Genomic DNA, 14,835 nt, shown 5'->3' on the forward strand with positions numbered 1-14,835 from the left:
CACTTCATGTGGTTTTTTGAACAAAAAGAATAAAAACTGATTTCAAGTGAAATAAACATGTATGCCACCATGTATGTATTACACACAGCTGATAAAGCAGGTTTTTACCCTTGGGTTGACTGGCAGTCCAAGTGTGATGGTAGGTAGAGTGGATGGATTCTGGATGGTGAAGTTTGACAGGGTGCCATCTCTGAGCAGCAGCTTCTGAGCCTGGAAATGTCAAACAGTTGCTATTAAAATAACTAACATGTGTTCAAACCTAACTGTTTTAAAAATACTTTTATCTTAAAAACATTGATAGTATTCAACACTCTGAGGATTGGCTGTGCAGACTGAAGAAACCCTTTTCTCTGACTTTGCCAAACTGACATTAAACACAGCAGCAGATGAGTCAGACACCAAAGCAGGTGTAACAGAGGCTGCTCTGATCTGATTAAATGAATTATGGACAACCAGCTGACAAACAAGCTCTTGTGTCGCTGCTTTAAACATGTCATTACTCAGAGTCCCGACAAAGTCAATGTTTGCAGAGCAGGTTCTCATCTCAGTCAACAAAGCATGTTTTTTCTCTGGCTCTCACATCTTAAAATGTGGTTGTGTGAAGATCACAGAAAGAAACAATATACCATCTTGAGGTTTTATTCTTTTCTGTCAACTACTTTACATAGTGGCTTATTTCCAAATGGGTTTTCTATCAAATCTGTCTAAACCTTCGAACAGAAGCAGCTTTGTGTGAGGGAGTGTGTGAGTGTGTGTGTTTGCTAACTTCATGCAAAGGGCCGCCTGCAGATGGCAGCAGTCCATTCTCATTGGGCAGACTGTCATTAGGAGAACTACAGCCAGAGACCGGAGTGCTGCTGCTGCTGGGGGAAGAGTCTGGTGAAACACAGACAGTGGGTCGTTTAGTGATATGATTATGGGTTGGAAATGTACTATCAGTCATCAGATAAACAAATCCTTAAACACATAGATTAAAGGAACAACAATATGGCATGACATGCTTGCATTGTGATGTTTGCAGGTGTGGGTTTACCCAACGTGTCCGGTGCTCTGTGCTTGACGGTGGGCGGGGCGCTTTCCTTGCGGGTAAGCGGACTCTTTCGGGTTTTTAGGTGATTCTTCAGCTTGTGCTTCACCTTTAGGTTGGGCTCCGATGCTGACAAATTTAAGCAACATATTATGAGTCATTAAATGTTTTTAAACTTATTCTTGTCTGACTGTAATATTCCAACTATAAGCGTCTCAGGTACCAGGGTCTCAGGTATTAGGTTATGTATATTTTAATATTTTACTTAAGACGTAACTTTATGTATAGACTACACTGTCAAAAGCACTGGGTCACCCCTGCAAACCACTGAATTCAGGAGTTCCAATCCCTTCCATGGCCACAGGAGCATAACATTCATTTGTCAAAGAATGGGTCAGGGAATTCCAGTGTGGTACCGTAATAGGATACCACCTTTGCAATAAGTCCATTCATGAAATATCCTTGGTGCTAAATACTCATGAAGTGCAACCACGAAGTAGTAGGCAAGTTAAAACCACCGCCAGCTTTCTACAGAGTCAATAACTTCAGACCTCCAAGCTTCATGTGACCTTCAGATTAGTTCAATAACAGTGCCTAGAGAGCTTCATGAAATGGATTTGAATGACCAAGCAGCTGCATCCAGGTCTTACATCACCATGCTCAATGCTAAGCGTTGGATGCAAGGGTGAAAAGTACACTGTAGACAACTTATTCCTCTATGTCTGACAAGCCAATGGACCAGTGTGGGTTTAACTGTTGCCAGGAGATCATTACCTACCTGTCTGCATTGTGTCAAGTGAAAGGTTTGATGCAGAGGGGATTATGATGGGTGGCTGTTATTCAGAAGTTGGACTCGGCCCTCCTCTTCGTTCTAGTAAAAGGAACTCATATCGCTTCCGTATTAAAAGACATTTTGGATAATTTCATGCTCCTGACATTTTGGAAGAGTTCGGGGATGGTCAATTCTTGATAAAACATGACTGCACACCGGTGCACAAAGCAAAGTCCATGAACACATGGATGAGCCAGTCTGGTGGGGAAGAACTTAACTGGCCTAAACAGAGTCCTGACCCTAATTTGATAGAACACGTTTGGGATAAATTAGATCAGAGACTGTGAGACAGGGGTTCTCATCCCAAATCAGAGTCTGACAAAAATGTTCCTTCTGGAAGAATGGTAAAAAACAAATTCCATAAAAATACTCATAAACATTATGGAAAACATAACTTTCATAATACAGTTTAGTTGTATTTAGTTTGGTTTAGTTTTTTTTTTAAAGTCTCATCTCTTGTTTGGTGTGTGGTTTCGGGTAAAATATATTTAGCAAAACATGTTAAAAAAATATTAGTTTCCCTATTTTCATTTTGTTGAGGATTTTTATTCGTATTGAAATATCATAGAATAACATGTCACTGTTCACGTTGTACCTTTAAGGCTATTTTGTTAAAATCACATCACTCTCACTAGACAGTATAAATGTATAATAATTAGTTTATTAACTGGACTTATTTGTGATGTGTACATTTGTGTTTGTTGTTTCAAAGGAAGAAACAGAACATTAACTATTTCACTTTATAACATATATCCTTTTCAGAAAGGCTTCATTGGTTATTTTGGATCTCGGACAGATGGCTGATGTTCAGTGCTTTTACCTGCTCTGCGCAGTGGTGTCCCCTCCAAGCCCTCAGATGGAGGCTTTGGTGGAGATGAGACCAGAGGCTGGGAGGGTACATTAGGGTCTGGGCCAAGCTTTCTGGAAAGTACACAAAAATGCACACAATTACTATGGTAAATAATGACTCCACATACAGCCATGTCAACAAAATTATACCATCATTTAGTTGTAAAGTTTTACAAGTAGAGGAAAAAATACAAATAATCTGGTATTTACCAGGTTCTAGGATTATATCCAACCTCAAATGTAAAAAAACACCCAACAGATTTATTTCTGCCATCATTTATTAAGTAAAAAGCCAAAAAGTAAAAACGTAGCAAACCCTTTCGACATCCAACAGATTGCAAACCAAAGTTGTAGCCAGCTGCTTCTAATCAAATGGACTTAATTTTTTTATATCATCATCCAATATTAGCACTTCTACAAAAGCAGGAGTTTTGGTAGTTTGCTGCTGTGAAGCATGCAGGTGTGTGTTTTTACAAATGGCCACAGAGGAAAAGCATGCATTTAGAGCAACTGTTGCTGCCCTTAAATCTGGGAGGGGTTATAAGGCCTTAACCATGGCATTTAAACCTATCACACCTAACTGAGAACCGGTACCAATCCTTACTAGATTGGATGATCCAGAAAATTCAGCCCATGGTAGGATTATCAGAGAAATGGCTACAGTTTAGACTCTACTTCGGTTAGCGTTTAAAATGGTAAAGTTTATGACAGAAACTTTTGATATAGGCTGAAAAGTATGGCTTGTGGCAGCATAACTTCATAGCATAAGATGCCATAATTGGCGACAACCAAAAATAGCACATCAGCACATTATCCTTATAGCAACTGTCAAGCACGATAGTGGAGGGGTGATAGTTTGGGTTTGTTTTGCCATAACAGGATGCATGCCCCTTGCATTTTTGCATCCACCATACACTTCTTCTTCCCAAATCATTCTAGACTCAAACATAAGGCCATCGTTTGATAGCTATAGCTGGGCCAGACCTGGTTAATCAACATGACAATGACCCCAAACACAGCAGCAAACCAAAATCCCTGAAAAAGAAAAGAATCAAGGGGCTGTAATGGCCCAGTCAAAGTCCAGATCTCCACTCTACCAGTTCAGATTTTAGAATTTGTTCTTCCTTCATTTTATTTTGCAAAGATAAGTCAGTGGGAAGAAATTCAGGGCAATAAATAACTTTGGAATAAATCGGTTGCGTTTGGATATCAGCTTGTCTCCTGTTGCATATTTAGTCACCTGTATGGTACAGGAAGTGCATTCAGAGCGTTTGAGTTTGTTCTTTCAAGCGCCGCCTGTTTCTGCTTCTTGAGAATCACCTCCTGGAGTTTCTGTTTCACAGCTGAACTCGCCACAGCACCTGTAAATCAACAACAGCAGCCAGTTATGAAGAAAAAAAAATGACTAATGTTAGTGTTTTCTTCGTTGAGCTATAATTAGTCATATCATTCAAATCTGTTAATAAAAAAGAAGAATTCAGCAAACTGTTTTGGCCCAAAACTATATACTGTTCCTGCACGCATGGGTGAGAGTGTGTGCACCGCATTGTAAAGTCACAGACTTTGCTGGGAGTGTGTTTGCTGTCATTCAGGCATGTTCTTGTGCGAGTGCAAATGTGTGCACACCGAGGTGACAGCAGGTGCTAGGAGCAATCAAGTCAATATTGACCCAGTGACTTTATGCGCTCAGGACCCAACTCTATATATAACTCCCCTGTTGTAGCTCCACTTGTCAGGTTATATTTAGCAGTAATTTCAAAGCAAACAGCTCTGAAAGTGAGGAGTGACGCAGTTCTGTCACTGTTCAAAGTCACAGATCTCCTGGAGGGACTTTCCTCTCTGGCCACAATTAGCACTCAGAGTAATGGTTATTTTTAAAGATCAGATGAAAAACGGCAATTTAGAATCTTAAATTTAAACCTGCAGAAACATGTCATCAAAGTGAAGGGTTACGGATGTGTGCGTGCATAAACTTACTCTGCTGACTTCTGTCTTTGTGCTTTAGCTGCTGTAGTTCTTGTTGTTTCTCATGGTGCTCCTGCTCTTGCCTCCTCTGCTCCATATTAAACTAGAACCAAGAACAAACACACATATTAGAGCAGAATGTGAAACAAAAGTTGCATCATTACCATGAGGGAGTTTGCCCATGTAAGCATTTCAGGGTTTTCAATTCAAAATTCCATACTTTTCCTGATTTCAATTTCCAGAGATCCCAGTTAATTTAGCTCACTATTAATGTATAATACAATAGTGTACTTAAGACTTATGGCTGATTTACCTTTTACACTGATTAGGATTTAAATAAGGAACCTGCAAAAACACAGGATGGATGGATGGATGGATATTGTAGAGAATGGCACTGAGAAAGAAGCCTAAACATACAAATACTTTTCCATTCTTTGTTATCTTTTGTAATTCATGCTTTTCCACACCGGCAATAAAAGAAACCTGGCAAAAAAGTCATCTTCACCCTGATTTGCTGATGTAGCTGCTGCTGGGAGAAGGTGCTGCGGGCTTGTGGGGAGAAGGTTGTAAGGAGTAAAGGTTGGTGCAGCGGGGTGAGGAGCGCTGTGTCCGAACCAGGGCGCATCCCCCGCTCTCCCACCCTGAGGTCCATGGGAAGGAACGCCGTGCAGGACACTGACAGCGCCGTGGAAAAACCTGGAAGAAGATGAACAAAAAAAGGAAAAGGGAGGGCATCAATAACCCTCATTACTATGAACATCTAATGCACAGAAGAAGGTTCTGATCCATTAAAGAAACATTCAGTTTTCAGAACCTTTTGACATATTAGTGATGTTTATATTTCATAATCCAAAGTAATAAAAAAAACAAATGTGAACAAAAATCTTTTCTAATTTTGGGCTTTTTGACTGGAACCATGAGAGAAAACAGTGAAGAAAAAGAAATGTATCTTTATAAACTCAAATACACTATATTGCCAAAAGTATTTATCTGTCTTTTACATGTACATGAACTTTGATGACATCTTATTCTTAATCTATAAGGGCCAATCTGTTGATGGACCCACTGTTGCCAGCAATAGCAACGTAAACATCTTCCACAAGGTTTAGGAGTGTGTTCATTGTTAGAATTTCAGCCTCTGCTCTAATTCATCCCAAAGGTGTTCAAGAAGGTTAAGGTCAGGACTCTGTTCAGGCCAGTCAAGTTTCTCCACACCAAACTTTATACACCTGCAGCCATTGAAGTTATTGGAACACCAGAATTCATTGATTTGGTGGTGGGACCCAATACCTTTGGTTATATAGTATTTTTGTGTCAGCAACAAAGGTGAAAAAGGTCCTTTTGTGGTTCATTATCCCATTATAGTTTGCACAAGTGACCTAATAGAATTGAGATGGCTAAAAAAAAGCAAACACAGAACACATTTGTAAACCTATGTTTTAAAAAGCAATCCATCTTTTGATGTACTTTTCTCACTTTTATTAAACATTTAGTACTTTTTTAATAAGAAAAACATTAAATAGATAAGGGATTCCCAGTTTTGACCTGGGAATCCCTTATCTATGTTTCAAATATCCACTTCCAAGATCAGAATCACACAAGCTGGTTTTTGATGTTGTTCCCAGAGGCATAACCTGGAAATGATTTGGTTCCAAATTTACAAGTAAATTGCTTTATGATATCTAAATTTAAACATAAGATCTAGTCACTGTAATTGTAACAAAAGACCCACCAGAACTCAATAAAAAGCATTACAAAACTAAGCCATGATGAAGAAGAATTATATTTTAGGCTATACACTCCCTTTTACCGTATCATAGTTACAATAGATTTATGGTGCATTACTCAGCACAAGACTTCCCTTAATATATATTAAAAACCTTTTTGTAAAGTTTAGTGACATCAGCTGTTAAGATTCCTTATAGCAGCAGGAATACAACATTTAAACACAAAATTAAACACTTATAAAATGACAAAATAGTTTCATCTATCTGCTTTGTTTGGCTGCTGCAACCTAAAATCCCCCTTCAGCCTCAAACAGAAATACTCATCGACACATTTTCATACTTTTTGCATGCTGTCAAGGTTATTTGCCTAGCATGGCCGAGTCACTTGGAAAGATTGCCTCAGCCTGCACTAAATGTAGGATCAAGGAAGGGAAGAGCTTGGGAAAAGGCAGGGGGTGGTTTCTGCCCAGGACATACGCAGATGTTCCCGATGCACAAGAAAAAATGTATAGTGACTCACATCAGGAGCAGCTGTGAACATGTCGGACCGTCACATAACCTGCCCCAGAAGCGAACAAGGACAAACATGCTGACAACGCTGGAGGAAGCAACAGTCACTCATAGACTTATTCCCTATTCTATACTACTTCCATAAATTTTCTTTCAGTTGAATATACTTCCTTGTGGGCAAGTCATCATAAACATTCCAAATCCCACACCCACCCATAAACAGATCCATCTGCATGCTTTCTCATGATGCGCACAAACACACAGCTGCACACACTAAACAGGCTTGAGCAGACACAGATTGCTCAAACCTGCCTGACAGTGAAACCAAACTTTTAAGCACACACACGCCCACACACACACACACACACCCACACACACACACAAAGACAAGTATTAAAAATAACTTCATCTGACATCATCTCGCTGCTGTTACGCCTTGTGCTCACTTGTCACGTAGCAATGTGAGAATTAAATGTCACTCACAAAAAGGCTTGTTCTGCCGCCAGCAGCAGAAGCATCAGCAAGGCAGGCAGAGCGGAAATACACTAAAATGAAAGCAACTGATACATTCATTTGGAGTTGTCTAGATACTCCTCCATATTAGGAGGTACAAACACAGACAGGCAGCCCGGATGCCGACTCTGGCTGGAATGACAAATCTCTTGGCAAGAGATGTACATTCACACAGTCGCACAGTGCCGTGCGCTTTTAATTTCTCTAGTGACACCAAAGAATAATGAGGTTATTATTCTGTGGAAAATGAGGAAAGAATATGTTTATACAAGGAAGCAAAGAATGCCACGGTCTATTCCTGCTTTCGCTGCTTCCTATTTGTTGTTACTCACTAAACACCTTCCTGATATTTACATACAGGCGCACAGTGATGTCACTACTGATTCTCTGTTAATACTACAATTTCTCTAGAACCCAGATATATGTGATTGATCAAAGTGTTTCTGATTAGGTGTGAAATTCAATGTGAGCAGAAGTTCAGCTCAAGCTCAGTCAGAATAGACAGAGAGGGTCAGTGAACATTCATTTTTAGCTGTTTTCAAAGACTGGATATAGATCTAGACCTTGACTGGACCATTCTATCTCATGAATACACTCTGATCTAAACCCTAACACTGTAGCTCTGGCTGTAGGTTTTCGGTTGTTGCCCTGCTGGAAGCTGAACCCTCAGTCAAGACTTTTGCAGCCACTAAAAGATTTTCTTGGAGGATTGCCTAGTATTTAGATAAATCCATCTTACCATAAACTCTTACCAGTTTCACTGTCCCTGCTGAATAATATCCTTCCCAGAGCACAATTGTGCCACCACCATGCTTCATGATGAGGATGATGTGTTCGGAGTAAAGTGCAGTATTAGTGTTCTGTCTTCACAGAAGAGTTGCGTTTATACGGAGATTAAAATAACACACATATGCACTCTATTTAATAGTTAGATGATGTCTGATGGCAATTGGTTGAAGTGAATTTTCTTATGGTTATCAGAGTACACGGGGCTGAGTATAAATGCACACTTCACTTTAACTTTTATTTGTGAAATTACTGAATGCACAACTTTGTGTTGGCCCATCACACAAAATCCTAATAAAATGCATGTAACGTGACAAAACGAGAAAAGGTATTATGGATATACACTATGTTGCCAAAAGTATTGGGTCCCACCACCAAATCAATAAATTCTGGTGTTACCATCAATTCAATGGCTGTAGGAATATGAAGTTTGGTGTGGAGAAACTTGACTGGCCTGCACAGAGTCTTGACCTTAACCTTCTTAAACACCTTTGGGATGAATTAAAGCAGAGGCTGCAATTCAGGCTTTCTCATCTAACTATAAACACACTCCTAAACCTTGTGGAAGATGTTTACAGAATAGTTAAAGTTGCTATTGCTGGCAACTGTGGGTCCATCAACAAACTGGAACATATAGATTAAGAACAGGATGTCATCAAAGGTCATGTACATGTAAAGGTAGACAGACACTTTTGGCAATATAGTGTATTTACAAGTAACTCTACACAGTATGTGAAAATGCAAGCACAGAACAGCTGCTCTCTTTAAAAGGCACTGATATATTAAAAACTATTTTATTTCCACATATTAATTAGGAAATTTGAGAACCTTTTTTTATCATTTCCCACAAACAGAACTTTTCTCAGCTTAATCCAAATGCTCAATAAGGCAATGTGAGTTTTTATATGCATGTTTTAACAGTTGGGTTTGGATTAGTCTTAACTTTCTGAAATGATGAAACTGAGGAACTTCTCTGACCGAATGGCTCGACCCATGATTAACTTTAGTCTTGCAGACTGACTAAAAATTTTGTGTAAAAATACAGTTTGAGTTCCCATGTTTAAAACATGACCTTTACCTCACAAACTGGTCCAGTCTTTAAATTTCAGTATCCATCTACTTTCTCCGCAGTCTCTCTCCAAGGGACTTGATGCTCTGATGTTCGTAGTTGTTCTTTGAGAAGCATATTATGTTAAAGCTGCAGTAGGGAGTTTTGAGAAAACCTGAAAATTTGAACATGCACACCTTTACAGGTCCCTCCTCCTTGCTCTCTGTTGTGCTAAAGCCCTCACTCCAAAACTCCTCCCCAACAGTGGAGCCTGCTGTGAATGCTCCGATGTTTACCCTTGTTTTAGTTCGGGCTCGGTCTAATTTTTTCTTTTTAGCTTGCTTTTCGACACCAGTCTTCTTCCGTTTACCTGTCTATGTTTTCTGAGCAGGTTCCACTCGAGAAATTGGGGGTTTTCCTGTAACGTTAGGTTGCCATTAGCACAGCTGCAGCACAATGACAATCTTTAGATTAAATGATGGTACGCAGTGTGAGTAGCATGTATATGAGTGTGAATTGACAGTGCTAAGATGTTCCCTGGTTGGTTGTTTCGAACCGAAAGTGGTGTATTTCTGCAAATGGCAGTAGGACCATTGGGAGGAGCCAGATGAGCTTGATTTTTTTCATAGATCATCTATCTAAAATTTTACATTGTGAGCTTTAACAAATATGTAAAAAATAAATTTTTACAAAAGTTACCTATGGCACCTTTAAATGTACAAATGTAATGTTAAATTTTTGATGTGGAGGATTTTAAGTAGTTATTCTGGGTTTTTTTTATTCTGTTGCAAGACTTGATTTTCAAAAAAGGATTATGTAAAAAAAACTGTATGTCCAAACATGACGAAATGCAACATGGCTCTGAACTCCAAACCTTCAGTTGTATTTACTGAGACACAAAAAGCTGTCTACAACAACCGTGTGAGTCTGACATTGTGCACAGAAGCATAAGTATGATATTATGGAAATTGCAAAGGCAGCAGTAAGATACCATTGGCCCGGTAATACAGACCGTTGGGAATGTGCTGATTTGTCCGGCAGATTAGGTGCGTATTTTCCAGACGGGCGAAATGAAAGACAGGTGTGTTGTGGTAGATAGTCGCTCCCACAGGTTGTAAAGGTAATGCCTCTCCTTTGATTCCTCCCAGCTGTTATTACTTTATTTTAAATGTGTGTACAGCTTAATCGGGACTGGTTTTACAGGTTGGTCCAGAACACACAAAAGTTACTCTCTATACCTCTCTGTCTCATCTGAGTTTTTGCTCAGTGAAACAAATGCATGCAGTCTTTCAAAAGTATTCCAACACAGTCTTGCAAAAAGTATTCCAACCCCTTGAAGTTTTTCATATGTCCCATCACAAGTACAGACTGGTGAAGCGTTTGAAGCACGAATGAGACTGAAACAGCTCGAGAGACTTGTTGAACATCTGAGTGAAGATTGGAGCCAGTTGGTCAGCGCAGGTCCTCGGGCATGGGGGCCACGTTCTCACAAAAACTGATGTAAGAAGAGAGCTTAAAAGTTTGGTTTCAGCAAGTTAATTCAGGTCAGTAGCTGAAGCCTCAAAAACATTCCAATCTGAGCAGTCAAAGCAGACCTGTAACATCTGCTTTGACTGCACCATCCACAGGCGCTGGACCTTCCAGGTTAACCAGGGCTTCTTGTTGGGGTAGACCCATATGCATTTTTCCACAGTAACAGTGACTATGCAGGTCTTGATGTAATAGAGAACACTATCTGTGAACACCTCTTGGTCCAGGTCTTCAAAACTGTCCCAGCAATCCTGTCAAGGCAATCCTGCAGCTGTTGGGGGGCATCCTTGGTGCAAGTTTTAACAGTTTTCGTGAGGGGGGCATAGGCAGAAATTGAAAAAAAAGGACAAGTGGTCAGACTGGCCCAGGTAGGATAGTGGCCTAGCCTTATAATCCAGCTTGATGTTGCTGTACACTTTGTCCAGAGTTTTAGCTCCTCTAGTAGCACAATTTACATGCTGGTGGAGTTTGTGGAGCACTGCAGTCGGCACGACATAAGTCCCCCGCTATAATTTGCACAGCGTCAGGATGCTTGCTCTGCTGGTCGCGAATGCTGTTTTCTAAACGTCAGACAGCTGAGCTAGCATTAGTATCCAGTGGGATATAAACTGCAGCTATCAAGACTGTAAATTTTCTCAGTAGACGGGCATGCACTGAGGAGCAGTATGTGTCTATAGTCACTGTGTTACTACAGCAGCTGGTATTAATGTACACCTCCCCCCAAACACCCACAAACCCCACCCCTGTTGGATTTTGGTCAGATTTTGGTCCTTCTTTGCCAAGACATGAGTGGTTCTACTGCTGTCTTGCTTCCTTCTTCCTCTTCTTCCTCTTTTCAGCAAATGACTCTAATAATAAGTGAGTTTTAACACCCACAACTTGCTGTATATTGATTGATGGACTGATATCTCTGTCAGATATGTCGGACACAACTGTGCGGCAGCAAAAAATCATGAAGTCTGGCATCTTCAATCATGCAGTGTGACAGGTCTTACTGTCATATTAAGTTCACACAGTCAGGCATTTTCAGGTCCTGTTTCAGTGTGAGCTGGGCTTGAGATCAGGACAAAGTTTCAATTTCTTGCAGGACAAACATTGGTATACTTTACATCAAAATAAAATAATGTGTTCAAATGGCCCAGTTAAAGTCCAGACCAAAATCCAAAAGAGAATCTGTGGAAAGACGCTCATAGATGAGCTCCATGCAATCTGACTAATCCTGAGCGGTTTTGTAAAGGGGAACCCTTCTGTCGGTTAAAATCTGGTACAAACATACCCCAATATACCTGCAGCTGTAACTGCAGTGAAAAGTGAACGTTTTTAGATTTTTATTTTTAAAAACTTTTCAAAACCATGTTCCTTTCACTTCACATTTATGCACTATATTGTGTTTAAATTCCCAAGGATGGTTTTGCTTTTTCGAGGCACTGTAAAATGTGACTGAACACAGACAGCAAACCTAAAGGTGTTCAAAACAGAATAAAGAAAGACAAAACACAAATTGCCCAACCAAAACTAAAGGGAGAGGGCAGTCAAAAGTCAAGAAAAGCAAGTTGCTCAGCAATCTTTGGCTATCTGCATATGAGCGATTACTTTCTTGTGCTGAAAGAGATCCCACCCAGCAAAGTGCAACTAGTTTCAGACACAAAGTCAACAATCAACAGAGCTGACACCGCCTCTTGTTTTGTCACATGTCCAAATATAGTTACACCGACTTCTTTTTTCTCTGTACTGACAGAGTGAATGTGGCACAATCACTCATCCCCAACAGCTACTTTCAGTAGATAAATATGTCAGTGTTTCGGGTATTTGAGTCAGCATGCAAAAATGAAGGCATTGATGCAAATGATGTCCCTTTAAGGTGGAAAACAGAGGGGGTGCTGGAGAGTTAAAGGAAGATATAAACGTTATGAGCAGAGGATCTTCAATAACTTGAAACTGCTGATATTCATATTCTCCTTCTAAAACATGACAGTGGAAACATCATGCTCTGAGGTCACTTTTCTTCTGATGAAACTGAAGTTTTTGTCAAGGTGGATCAAGTTCTGAATAGTTCAAAATACCTGTTAGGTTTGGCAAAAAACCATTAGTTGCCTGCAAGAAAGCTGAAAATGAAGAGGGATTTTATTTTTCTGCATTGCAGTGAGTCCAAGCAATATTCAAAATCAACAAAAAAAGACTTCAAGAGAGGAAAATTAAAGTTTTGGAATCGTCTAGCCAGAACTACATTTGACAGAAAATCTGTGGAATCATCTGAAGAGGGCCTCTCTTCAGAAAATCTCATGTTCTGAGAAAACATGAGATCTTCCAGTGATGGATTTGGAGGACTTTTGCAAAGTATAGTGGAAAAATACTTTCCAGTCAAGATGTGGCATGCTGATAAATATCTACCAAAAAAGGGCTGAGTGGTGAAATTAAATAAAAATAAGTTTGAGGGTGCAAAAGGCAATTGGAACTTTTTAAAAACTTTTCCTTCTAAAAGATCAGATTTGCCTCTTTTCCTGTAGAATTGCACTGGATAAATCTTGCCTAATTTGTGGAAAAAGATTTGAAATGACTTATGATGATCTTGTTTTTTACTTCACAAAAATCTGCCATTTTAACATTTCACTTTTCAGATCCACTGGTAACAGGTACTAAATGAATATTTTAACAGTGCAATTTATCAAATCTTTAATATTCTCTATTTCCTCATTTAGCAAAGTTAAATTTAAATTTTATGCTGAAAGTGCATTTTTTACTTCTGCAGATGATGCAACATATGTTTTGACAGAAGAACAGAAAAAATATTTAAAAAACCAGCATACTGAAAATGATTTAATTTGCTTTCCCTAACGGCATGTCCTACCTAGGTTAACTGATTTGAAAAAATTATGAATATCTTATTGGATTTGGAATTAAAGAAGGAAATAAACATAATTTAAATCCCCTTACCCTACATGTTGCAGATTCATGTCAGGAGGTAGGCAGCACCAACTGTTTCAGGTGTGTGAAGTGGCACAATTAAAAACTAAGAGGTATGTGCTGTTCTTAAAATACACACACAAATCATCCATCCACTGTCTATATCTGCTTATCCTTGCAGGGTGTTGGGGAGGCTGGTGCCTATTGCAGTGGTCACTGGGTGAAAGGTTCTAGTACACCCTGGACAGTTCGCCAGTTCATCACAGCACACACTGATCTCTCATTACAATATTTGTAGTCATAAAAAGCACTGTACATCTCCTTTTAGTGTTCCAATCAGAGATGTAGAAGGAAATCAAAAATCCAATCTTTTTCCAGTCACTGACTACAGTATAACTTAATGCCAACAGGTTGCAGTAACAACAACACTCTTCGGTGTGGAAGTTGTTACTGATGGAAGAAGGCTCAAATTTAGCTACTTTCAATATCAGTGACGTGTTTTACAAAAAAGTCAGAGGAAGCACAGAGATGCAAGAAGATATTTAAAAGGAAGCTATATTTCCTTTAAAGGCATGTCAACTGTTTATACATTCTTTGGCATTTCCTACCATTGCTGTTTTGGATGTATTGTGCCACATTTGTTTTGGGTACAAAAAGAAGCTCAAACGTTGCCTCTGCTCCTACTAAAAATAATTAATAACCACTCACAGCAGGAACGTTAGAAAAAAGTAATTATTAGACGCTGTTGTAATGTGGGGCTGCATGGTAAGAGAGTTGGTAGCATTATTGCCTTGCAGGAAAAAGGTCCTGGGTCTTTCTGCATGGAGGTTGAATGTTTGTCCATTGCTTGCATGAGCTCTCTATGGGTACTCTGGCTTCTTCATACAGTCTAAAACCTGATTGTTAGGTTAATGTTCCTTAGGTATGAGTGCATCGTTGTCTTTCCTGTGTGTCCTGCATTGATATGAAGGTAAAGATGATGGATGATGCATGGGTTTTCTTAAACATTCTTATATTATACACCACATGCCATAGGTTTAAAACACCTTCAAGTTTCTATTAACGCCTCTTAAAAGAACAGTAGGGGTTTTATGGTTTTGGGTTGTATTTACTGCATGATAAGACTTTGCTTTGATTGATATGC

The 14,835-nt window shown here is 39.4% G+C and overlaps 1 protein-coding gene across 8 annotated transcripts in view; it reads right to left on the minus strand.

Annotated features, from left to right (window-relative positions):
- The window catches only part of hdac7a (histone deacetylase 7a), a 76,198-nt gene that overhangs the window by 21,796 nt on the left and 39,567 nt on the right, over positions 1-14,835 (minus strand). For all 8 annotated transcript variants that reach the window (XM_047369999.1, XM_047369967.1, XM_047369953.1 and 5 more), the window contains 7 exons: positions 5,179-5,369; positions 4,686-4,776; positions 3,949-4,069; positions 2,680-2,780; positions 1,034-1,156; positions 767-876; positions 109-210 (listed from right to left, as the gene is read on the minus strand). In XM_047369999.1, coding sequence (XP_047225955.1) covers positions 109-210; positions 767-876; positions 1,034-1,156; positions 2,680-2,780; positions 3,949-4,069; positions 4,686-4,776; positions 5,179-5,325 — 795 coding nt within the window. In that variant the 5' untranslated portion in view covers positions 5,326-5,369. The remainder of the gene's footprint in view (positions 1-108; positions 211-766; positions 877-1,033; positions 1,157-2,679; positions 2,781-3,948; positions 4,070-4,685; positions 4,777-5,178; positions 5,370-14,835) is intronic.

Source organism: Girardinichthys multiradiatus, chromosome 1 (assembly GCF_021462225.1).
Source record: "Girardinichthys multiradiatus isolate DD_20200921_A chromosome 1, DD_fGirMul_XY1, whole genome shotgun sequence".
NCBI lineage: Eukaryota > Metazoa > Chordata > Actinopteri > Cyprinodontiformes > Goodeidae > Girardinichthys > Girardinichthys multiradiatus.